Source organism: Parasteatoda tepidariorum, chromosome 1 (assembly GCF_043381705.1).
Source record: "Parasteatoda tepidariorum isolate YZ-2023 chromosome 1, CAS_Ptep_4.0, whole genome shotgun sequence".
Lineage (NCBI taxonomy): Eukaryota > Metazoa > Arthropoda > Arachnida > Araneae > Theridiidae > Parasteatoda > Parasteatoda tepidariorum.
In genome coordinates, this window is record NC_092204.1 from 98,761,557 (window position 1) to 98,774,039 (window position 12,483).

The 12,483-nt window shown below is 27.6% G+C and overlaps 1 protein-coding gene across 1 annotated transcript in view; it reads left to right on the forward strand.

Moving 5' to 3' along the window:
- The window catches only part of LOC107444500 (diacyl glycerol kinase 1), a 411,787-nt gene that overhangs the window by 362,873 nt on the left and 36,431 nt on the right, over positions 1–12,483 (forward strand). The window contains exons 16-17 of the mRNA XM_071186108.1: positions 2,865–2,963; positions 7,050–7,166. Coding sequence (XP_071042209.1) covers positions 2,865–2,963; positions 7,050–7,166 — 216 coding nt within the window. The remainder of the gene's footprint in view (positions 1–2,864; positions 2,964–7,049; positions 7,167–12,483) is intronic.

Sequence of the window (12,483 nt, forward strand, 5' to 3'; positions counted from 1 at the left end):
ACATAACGGTGCATAGCATCAAAATTTATTCCAAAAAGTGTGTTTGTAATTTTAATTTTGGACACCAATATATTTCCTGACGTGCTTCATGTATACTTTTCAATGTTTCTTATTTTAAATCTACAATTAAAAAAAAAAAGAATTTTCGAGAAATTTTCTTCGCATGTTTCGTTACTGTAACTGATTATTCTGCTAATGAGTACATTATAACAGGTATAAAATATTATACTTTCAAAGTGGATAATGCTTGAAATACTTTCACGCTATAAATATTTCTATAAATGCATAATTTTTCTTTTAAATCTCGTGAAAATATATGTTGCATGAATTGTTTCAACTTGCATGGAGAAGTCCTTAAAATGCTCATAAGAATCAAATCAAATTTAATGATTTTAATACAAATTCTTATTCGATTATTTCAAATTTAAATTTGAATAGGTATAACACAATTTATGTTATAACACATTGCCAAAATGCCTTCTTCTTTTAGTTTAATTCTAATGATTACACAAATAGTTAAGCGTGTTTGATTGTTAGAGGAGACAGAGAGAAATTGAAAAAATTACTATATAAACTACTTCAGTGTTTCATCTAGCAATCAAACAGTGTATTTGTGTTTTCAGTCCCACCTTTCTTAATAGTGATTTCTCTGATTTCAATATCTTTTTTGTTTTTGTCTTGTTAAATGTTAACTTGCTATTCTAATATGATTAGTGTTTTTTACTACAATATTTAATAAGAATTCTAAGAAATATTAAAGGTAGTTACTGCGTAAAACCTTGCCTAGTTTGTAGGTATTTTTAAATAAATATTTCTTTTGCCTATCAGGGTAAAAAGAAGTTCCATACAGTTTTAAAAACAAAATTACCACTTTTCTATATTCATAAATTTTCAGCAACAATATATTAAAAGATTTGAATGAAGTATGAATTAAGATTATAAAAGTTATGTAATATTGCATTACAATAAAATTACATTTTTTATCTGAAATTATGATTTGAATTCTAAAAGCCTCTTGCAAAGGTATTCTCTAAAATTCATCCTTTATTGTTTATATTTAGAATACTTATCCAAATTGAAGTCAAAAAGTATGGAAAGTTGGGCTGGGGCGCTAATTAATATATAATAGAAAAAAATTAAAACCGCTGTTGAAATCTGTCAAAGTGACAGTGAAAAAGATGAATAATTAAAACCAATTTGAATTCCTTGGTGAAACTTGAAGGCACTTTAAATTCCTATCTATCTCTTCCAGCAATCAAACAGGTTTCGATTTTTTTCCGTCAGACGTTATTTAAATATGGATAGATTTATAAAATAAGTTAAAGATTAAAATCTATTGATTTATTTAGCATATTTTTTCCCTTGCTAAATTCATTTTCTATTTTAGGGTGATTTATTAACTGTCAAGGAGGCTAAATATATATATTNTATAAATATATATATATATATTAGTAATTTTGTATTGTATTCTGTTAAGTTCTATTTCATAAAAAACTAATGCATAACAATTTCATTGTCAAAAAACTCCATGCCTTTTTTTCAAATTAAATGAATACGTACGTAACTTTTTTGTTTTATTCCTTTATCTATGAGCATCTTTGTCTGATAAAATACAGATATCGTGTGTTTATTTTAATGAAATGAAGAACCCACTTTTATCGATGGTTTATTATAAAGTTTTGTAAAAGCAACATGTTGTTCGCAAAATGTGCATGTTTAATATTACAACGCATGTAAAAATGTGATAAAAATGCTTTGCATGATTCATTGCAGATATTTTCTACATTTTATTATAAACTCAATTTGACTAATTTTTTTTATTTCAGTATAAAGGCTTTTGTCACTCGCCACGAAATGTTACATAAACATATACCTGCTGTTTAGTAACAGCACTACGTTAGAAATTATATATCAATCTTTATTTTTAAACTCAAACTATGTGTCTCAATGCCACTTTTGAGAATAATAAAAAAACATTATTAGATGTGTTCATATTTTTATAAATAGTTGAAAATATATCAAAATAGTATAAAAAAAATTTATTTGACTGATTTTAAATACTTCTATTTTTTTACGAAAATGCATCATATCATACAACTTTGATTTTTATAACTATTGTAAGTTGACTAACATTCAATAATGCTAATTATCGAAATTTTAAAAATCAGTAAGAAAAAATGCTACAGTTTAGTAAGAATTAAACGTTTTTATCATTTATTTCCTTTAAAAAAGTTGAAACGTCTCTAAAGCACATTGTTTGAGCACAGAATAATACTCAAATGTTGAGAATTGTTCACTGTTTTATAGTAATTTTTATTAGATTGAGAAATCTCATTCAAGTGGCTTTTTTTTAAAGAAGGAAAAAAGGGTAGACTTTTTTTAAATCTTTCAAATATGTCTCTGTCTTATACTTCAATCAACTTTTCAGCTACATCTTAGGTTTGGAATTAAATCTTCATTTCGAATTTTAAACTCACTGAATTGTTTTTATTTTCCTTGTACAAAACACTTCATACAGATGCTAATATTCTAAAATATAAACAGCCGAAAGTAATACCATGTGATGACTATAACATGTAGTAGTATAGTTTTTAATAGAACATGTTACATGTTTAAAACATGTTTTAACATGTTAAAAATTGTTTCGTAAAAACTATTTTTTTTTAATTGTTTGTTCTGATATTTTTTATTGAATCATTCTTAACTTTCTGAGGATAAATTCATTTTCTAATTGAACAATTTTGAAAACTTTTCAATCAATTCGTGAACGACTGTTTTATTTCTTTGTATAGTTTTACTTATGAGTTTAAAAAATAGAGTATCAGGCACGTAATAGAATTTAAAAGAATGCCTTTTATTATTAGCTCCACAACCATTGTGCCTCACAGGTAAAGCCTGAATGTACTCTTGGAGAACACAGGGATCATATCTTACCTCCTACATGCATATGCCCCATAGTACTCGTAAGTATGCAACCCTTACTTTACGCTTATTACTTTAATTTACGTTAAATGATTAAAAACAAAATATCTATTTTTAAGGATATAAAAAATGCCGGTTCAAATTACGGTATTAAATATCGGCACTTTGGCTATATTATCGGTAAAATCTATTTCCACCTTAAAATACATTTTTACCAATTACCGTAAAATCACAGAATCACTCTAATTAAGTGAATATTACTGTAAAAATTACGGTTTATAAGATTCTTTGTTCCGTAACATGTTGAAAATGGTTTTTTGGTGTAAAGTACCAGTACCCTGAGTGCCGATACTTTTTACCGTAATTTGATTTAGAATTTTTGACAGTGCATGTCGTCACATGAAATAACGTCTTTTTTTTCCTTTCCAAACAATCTGGTATTTTTATTACACCTGTCAGTTTGCAATAGTTATTCATGAATGTTAGGTTAAGTTTAACCTATTCTAGGTCAACGCTTTATAGCAAAGTACAAAACGTTAATATGAGGAAAATGAAATCGCTTCGTGAAAAAAACGAGGAGCGCGTTTGTGATCCAATTTTTAAAATATTTAGAACGATCTTATTTAGACTCGCAAAAATAGAGAAGTGTTGATTTTCTTCTACGTGAAAAATAACGTCAGTGAGACAATTTTTAAAAATATTTAATAGCTTTTATAACATTTGAACCAATTATCCATTTTAAAGCTATGATAATTCTTTTATGCAAGATTGAATGCCATTCTAATAATTTGGTGTATAGTTGCCACCATTTTTGGTTTGAGGTAAACTAAATACATTACAAAGTTCATAAATGTAATTATCTTGCAAGGAATTATATAAAAATGACGAAATAACAATTGTTTTAAAGAATTAGTGTAAATATATTAATAAAAATGTCTTTGTTTTATCGAAAGAAAATGCTTTTGCGATTAAGCCATAAATTGTTTCGAATGTAAATAGAAATTTGTGTTGTTAGTAAGTAAACAAACAAATAAATAAAATAATAACAAGGAAAATGGGACTACATGCACAATTTTAGATTCCCTCTACAAAATGTTTTCAACACCAAAAGTTTTTAAAAATGTATAGATAGTTTAAACCATAGTTTTACGTTAAGTGCAATGCACTTTTCGATTAAGAAAAAAAGGCATAATGTAACCTTTTTATTCGACACTGTTCTTCGTTGACTGTAGGAATTAAACTTGGAAATTTAATTTAAAATCTTCAGTTTTATGCAATTTAAAGCTTAATAATTGCTTCGATAGAGATTAAATTTAATATATGATTTAAAATCATAAAAAAAAATCCAACCTGAATAGTGCGTGATAGTACAGGTGCTTTCCTTGTTAAACATTATTTTCCAATGTTATCCGATAAATGAAATCTTACATTTACTACAAATCTTTCATATTACTTCTGCTGCAAAGTCGTGATGGCTAAAGAGATAGATCGTTTGCCTTCCAATAAGGTAAACCGGGTTCGAATCCTAGCAAAGGCTGGTCGATGCGAATTCCGCACCCGGCTCGCACCAACCACAGTGCTGACGTACAAATATCCTCAATGGTAGACGGATCATGGGTTAGAGTCCCCTCACCATCAGACCAACCGTGGGAGGTTTTTGCTTTTTTCCTCTCCATGTAACGCAAATGTGGGTTAGTTCCATCGAAAAGTTCTCCACGAAGGCAAATTTCTCCCAATACTTGATCCAGGAGTTCCCTTGTCTTCTGGATTGGGTTCACAATGACAAGGCTGCAGAGTTGAACATGAGTAGCCGTAAACCCAAAATATTAGGTCGGCTGTTCAACGACGGTTGTAAAATATAAAATAAAATAAAAATATTACTTCTGCTCAAAAGTGTAGTTCTTAAAGAACAGTTTAATTTAAATACTGAGTTCGAAAAAAAACAATATAAGATTTTAAGCGGAAAAATTTTTTTTTGTTTTTAAACAAAATAGCCCTTAATGAAAAAAAAATATCAAGCCAGAAAAAAGACGTTATTCTTTGTAACTAAAAATCATTTGATGAAAAACACTTTTTTTTCTTTAAAAAATTGATAAGAACAATTTTAATCTTGAAAATTGTAATGAAATATTTTACTTATCTTTCAAAAGAATTTATTTCATTAAATTTTATTGATATTGAAAACCAAAATACAAATAATTTTGTTATAGTCAAAGAACATATTAAAATAATTTTGTAAAGAGAATATTAATTTTAGAATTAAATATTTAGTATGAGAATAAGAAGCATAAAGTTAGGTTAGGACTTAATTAGATTTTGATTTGAAAGTATGGACTTAATTAGATTTTGATTAAAATTTACATTAATTCTTTTTAATAATTTTTTTCTTTTTTACTAATTAATACCACAGAAATAAAACTATGTTGAATAATGTTTAAAGAATGCGTTATTGAAAGGAATGTCTACAAATAATAACAATTTTAAATCTAATTTTCAAGCTCACCACTTAACCTTAACTTACTTTTAGGAATTTCACAAAATATTCCTAAATAAAACGCATATAAATAGTAATTATTTAACTCAAAACACGTTAGTAAAATGCAGTGTAACCTATTTTAAAATAGAGTAATAAAAAATAACACAAAAAGGAAATTTTTTGAATCCTGTACCTATAATCCATAAAAATTAAAAACTACTTTTTATTTCTGAATTATACATTTGAAACTACTACTGATGTTCCCAGGAGTGTTGTTTGTTTCAGTGTATTTTTTCATGAAATAACGCTAAAATACAATTTTCATTTTTGAGTCTTCAGCATATCAATTGCCATTTCGTGACCTCTATGCTTTATTCTGAATCCAATGTAATTCACTCAATTATCCGGAATAAACTAATGTGCATTGTATTAAATTAAATTGTATCTCACTAAGATCAAAAATATTGCTTCGATGCCTTAAATTTCTACATACTTTAAGTGTTTGCATAACACTGCGAGTATTAATTTGTATCTCAAGTGTGTAAATTTGTAAGCATATAATACTACATGTAGTAAGTGTGTTAGTAAATGAAGACTATAATACAATTTTAATTTTTACGTATTAAGCGTATGACTTGACCCTTAGTGAGATACCCATAATTCAAGGATTCATCTGGTTACAATGCTTTACTGTAAATCCAACGTAATTCACACAAATAAAGTAATGTGTATTATAATAAATTGGATTTTATCGAACTCAATAACATCAAAAATATTGTTTTGATAACTTAAATTATTGCATACTTTCAACATTTGTATAACACTGCATGTGATACTATATCGCAAAAGTGTAAGTTTATAAACGTCTAATAATACATTGCTGTAAGTGTGTTATTTGTTGAATTAAAGCTATAATACATTTATTTTCATGAATTATGTTAATTTTCATATGTTAAGCAAATTACTTGTCATTTCGTGAGACACCCATTATTCAATGATTCATCTGGTCACAAGGCTTTACTGTAAATTCAATATAATTCACCCAATGATCATACAGCAATATGCTTTATAATTAATTGAATTTTAGTGTACTTATTAAACACTAAAATATTGTTTCGGTGCCTTAGATTCTTGCATACTTTAAACACTTGCACAAGTCTATGTAGTTAGTTTGTGTTAATGTCACAAAGCGTATAATACTGCATTGTCTTAAGTGTATTAGTTAATTAATTAACACTATAATAAAATTTTAATTTTCATATGTTAAGCATATGACTTGTTATTTCGTGAGACACCCATTATTCAATAATTCATCTGGTCACAATGCTTTACTGTAAATCCAATATAATTCTCCCAATGATCATGTTACAATACAGTACAATATGCTTTATAATAAATTGAATTTTAGGGTACAAAAATATTGTTTTGGTGCCTTAGATTCCTGCATACTTTAAGTGCTTTCACAACGCTCTGTAATTTGTGTTGATGTCGACAGTGTGTAAGTTTGTAGATTGTCGCAAATGTGCAACACTTCAATATAAATTTCATTTTTGGTGCTTTTCATATATGACATAATATTCATATATGACATACTTCATAATAAGATCATAAAATACGGTATTTGAAATAGTTTTATGATTCTTTTCTTTAGGAACGGCAGCGAAGCGTTTCAACGGGCCACAAAAAGAATCTTAGCCGAACGGATTCTAGTCTGGTTGGTGGCGAAAACAACCAAGGAGCTGTAAGTTTACTACCTGAAACACCTGAAGTAAGATTACATAATATCATGTATGCTTTCGCCTGCCTGTAGATAACTTGGAATCACGAGCTTTTGTTGGTTGGCTGATCACAGAAAGTTGCTCACTTTAGTGCATCTGTATGCTCATACTGCTTTTGTATCCTCTCAATAACTAACATTGCTCGAATGCCAGCTTTAAATATTAACAGCTTTCGCACTTAGTTATTTAAAATTGATCTTTGCACTAGGAACTACCAGGAGTCTCAAAAATGATCGACGATTTAAAAGTCAATTCAAGTAAGAACAGAAGGAAATTGTAAAGTACGTTTTGCTGCGCTCTGCTTAAGAAACCTTACTGTTCTCGAAAAGTTTAATTAATAGTTATGGTGCTTCAAAATAAGGATTCCGACCAGAAAAACTGTAAAATAATGTCTTTAGTTAAATATCAGATTACTAAAATTAAATATTTGCTGGAGTGTCCTCATACTGCAAAACGTAGTTCCTGCAATTAGGGGTCAGTTTAAATAGATTATATTACAGTTTTTTTAGTTAGCAGCGTCATCTGTTGACGAACTTTATAACTAAGTTTGATATTTAGAAAAAATTAATAGAGTTTCTTTAACGGAACTCAGAACTAAATGAAACATCTATATTTCCTACTGTTTTCAATGCAAGAATAATTTTTGGGACACCTGGTATTTATTCGATGTATGATGTTAAACTCCAATGTGCTAACAGGCTATTGCTTTGTAAATTATCTGAAATGTAGAGATATTTTGTATCCATTGTACAGGGTCTACCAGAATAAGCGTCTCTAAAATAAAGTCTTAAGTAATTAAAAAGAGAGATATTCTACATTTGTTTTTTATTAATTAATGCAGATCTATGCTACTGACTTATTGCATGAAAGTTCAAATCTTTTCCCATTTTCATTTATAACTTTAAACAAATGATTGGTAAAACTCATTACAGCTGTTCGCTCGCACTACTTCTTTTGGAATTTCACCCCTAACCTGTATCAATCTTTCTATGAATTTTTTGAACACATTTTTAACTCACGTCAAATTCTTTTACTCCTTTGAAACTTTCCGAAGGTCTCAACTTAAAATGAACTTAAGAAAATTTTTCATGCAAAAAAAACTGGTAAGTATAAAGCAACAAAGAAATTACGGACTCCTGTTCTGGTTTCACCCTGTAGATACATTTTCAATTTTAGCATAAATGATAAGCAAATAGAGGAATCAAATGTATAGCACAAGTAAAAAAGCTCAAAGCTACTAAGTAGAAACCAGGCATGTAAATTGTATAGATGTAGATCACGATTATAGTTATTTTAACTTTACAGGTAACGAATACCGGAAGTTATAGAACGTCAATTCTATAAAATAATATTTTCTCTCTGGGTAGCAACCTTTGTAAGATTGATGAGGATTTATTATTGTTGGTTTGAGAAATAGTGCAGTTTGTGTCCTTGGCATAGTGGGCAAGCCATAATTTACAATAGAATAAAAAAATAAATAGTATCCTTTCTCGAATAAATCTATCTTTTTGTCAAGATAGCAATATTCGCCATAAAGGGCCGGGATAGCCTGGTTGGGAACGAGAGTTCGAATCCAGCCGATCGAAGAATCCTCGTATATTAAATGGTGACTGGTGCAAGTTAAATCTGTCGGGGTCACGAAGTCCTCCAAGTTCCCATAACAAGTCATTACCTCTGAGGGTACTGATCCAGGAGTTCCCTTGTCTTTTGTATTGGGTTAAAAAATTACAAGGCTACGTAGTTAAACATTGGGTAGTCGTAAACTCAAATTTGGGTTTGGCTGTTCAACGACGGTTATAAAATAAAATAAAATATTCCCCATGGCACAAATTATTTTTATTCTGAATATGTCACGATATAATATTTTTTAAAAGATAATAAAAAGGAAAAATTAATCTTCTTTTAAAAACACAATCTGTCGAATTGATATCCAACCATAAGATTTCCAAAAAACTGTATTCTTAAATTTTCATTTTTCAAAAACTATTCGTCCGACTTCTTTGATTTTTTTTATATTTACTTATTTAAAATTAGATAGCTTGAATAACTAAGCTTACTTAGTAAGCTTAGTAATTCAAGCTTACTTATAAGCTTTGAATCACTAAGTTTACTTAGTAAGTAAAAATCTGATAATTAAAACAAAAGCTATTCACGATATATTTTTTGCTTACTCTAGAGTTTATTTATTTGAAGAAAATGCAACTATGCATAGAGGCACCATCTAAATAAAATAATTTTTTTTTCCGATATAGAGGCGTCCGCTTAATATTTTTTTTGAAAAATTTATTTTTTAATTTAAGTTTATTTAGATAATCTGCAAAATTTATTATTGCATATTTTTAATCGGTAAGAACTATTTTATCTAACAAAATATTCCAGAAACATAACCAGGATTTTAACATTTATAAGTTAACTTTTAAAAATTACGGAATTATAAAACCTTCATTATTACCAACGGTCAACGACGCTATTTGATTCTTACCATCGTTTAACAGCTTATTCATGTAGTGGATGTAAGATTCATCGCTTAACAGCTTTATTCGTATAATGAATGTAAGGTTCATCGGTTAACAGCTGTATTCATGTAGTGAATATAGGTTTATCGTTTAACAGATTTATACATGTAGTGAATGTAAGGTTCATCGATTAACAGCTTATTTATGTAAAGTTCATTGTCTAATACCTATATTCATGTAGTTAATGTAAGGTTCATCGTTTAACAGCTTTATCCATGTAGGGAATATAAAGTTCATCGATTAACAGCTTATTCGTGCATGATATGTATAATTCATTGTTTAGCAGCTATATTCATTTAGTGAATATAAAGTTCATCGTTTAACAGCTATATTAATGTAAGATTCATCATTCAGTAGCTTTATCCACGTAGTGAATGTAAGGTTAATCTTTTAACAGCTATATTCATGTAGTGAATGTAAGGCTCATCTGCTAACAGCTTATTCGTGTAGGGCATGTAAGGTTCATCGTTTAACAACTGTATTCATGTAGTGAATGTAAGGTTCATCGGTAACACAGCTTAACAGCTTATTCATGTAGGGTATGTAAAGTTCATTGTTTAACAGGTGTATTCGTGTAGTTAATGTAAGGTTCATCGTTTAACAGCTTATTTGTGCATGGTATGTAAAATCTATTGTTTAACAGCTATATTCATGTAGTGAATATAAAGTTAATCGTATCAGCTTTATATATGTAGTGAATGTAAGTTTTATTGATTAACAGCTTATTCATGTACGGGCATGTAAAGTTCATTGTTTAATAGTTATATCCTTGTAGTGAATGTAAGGTTCATCTGTTAACATCTTATTCATGTAGGGTGTGTAAGGTTCATCGTTTAATAGCTTTTTTCATGTAGTGAATGTAAGATTCATCGTTTAACAGCTTATCATGTAGACGTAAGGTTCATTGTTTAACAGTTAATACGTGTAGTGAATGTAAGATTTATCGATTAACAGCTTATTCATGTAGGGTATATAAGGTTCATCGTTTAACAACTATATTCATGTTGTGAATGTAAGGTTCATCGGTAACATAACTTAACAGTTTATTCATGTAGTGGTTGTAAAGTTATACAATTTATGTACAGCTCATCAGTAAAAGCCCATTGTTTTTAGTAATACCCCATGTTTGAATGGTACCATTTTATTTATTTCGATGTAGCCATTAGCATTTTCTTGCATAAATAGTGTTAAACGAAAGAATAACGGAAGCAAATTAAAATTTACGTAATATCTCATACCATCTCGAAAAATATATATATTTTTATCATATTATATTCCCTCTGAAAATTTTTATAATGAAATTAGATTTCAAATAATTGTTTTTTCAAAAATTATGTTCCGTGATCTTATAGACGGCGACTCAGTTTAAATATTCTAAACTTTCCAAATTTATTAAATTTTAAATCTGTTACTTTTATTTGTCTCTTATGCAATTTTCTAATTATTAATTTTATTATTGAAAATTTCTATTTACTATTTTAATTGCAGTTTTTTAAAGAAGAACCATTTAATTTTACAACGCCGGATCGTTTTTTAACTTGTTAATTTTGTTACTACTAAATTTTAAAAATCATATGTATTTTTTCTTAACTATTTTTATGAAAGGAAAGCACCGGAATTTGAAGACGTATGCTTTATTTTATTTTAATTATCTTTTATGCTGAAAAACTTTACCAATTAATTCATTTATTCATTTTTTTCCACTTAAACCATTTCATTCTTTAACTTATTTTATTAATTTCGTTATTAATATATTTTAAAAATTATATTTACTTTCTCTTAAAAACTTGTGTAAAAACAATGGCGTTTTAAAATTTGTACTTTTATTAGTTTTAATCATATTTAATATATTAAAAGTTTTTTCAATGGAATTACATTAGTTTTAAATATTAAAATCTATATTTTCAATACAAAAGAACTTTCATAAAGAAAACTATCGACTTCTAGTTTAATTACAATTTACTCATAAATTGATATTAAAATACAATTTAAAAACCTAAGAAAGCTTGAAATATATTTTTCGTTTCCAAAATTTATCAATCCACTTTTCACATAATTACAGAAGTTCTTTTACAAAAATATCTTCTTAAAAAATCTTTAAAAATGCTGTGTGTCTTGTTAAAGTTGTTAATCTTAATTTATCTATTTATTCTTCGCAAAAAAAATCGCAAATATTTTATTTCAACTTTTATAAGCAATGTTTTGCAACAAAAATCTAATTACTTTTGAAATTAATTAAGTTTTTTACTACTACAAAAATGATGAATGATATACTTCTGTGAACGTCATCTCTCAATTTACGAACCTCATTTCATTTGTTTAATTAAAAAAGTTAAAATAATGAAAGAATTTTTGGCATGCAATTTCCTTTACTGCTTGTCGTTAAGTTTTTTATGCTGTATAATAATAGGTTTTACGGCTATATTTAGAATATATATGTTTAGTTAAATTTAATTGACTCATTTTAAATTTTTATGTGCTATGAGAATTAGAATATAGTCTCTTCAGTTATACAATAAAAGAAACTACTCTTAAAGCGTGTAAGATATATTTTCTTTATGTGACAATTCAATTATAGTTAGAGTCAAGCAAATTAAACTTAATGTCAGTTTGTTATTCAGCTTAATGTAAATTTGTGAAATCCGGCTTAGGACATTATTGGCGTCAAAATATTTTTAAGGCTTATTTCTTTTAAAATAGTTATAATTTGAAAAATTAAATTTTTTTTAAATAATTATATTTATTTAAACTCTGCAGTCATTTAAAGTGTTAAACTATTTTAACTTGTACA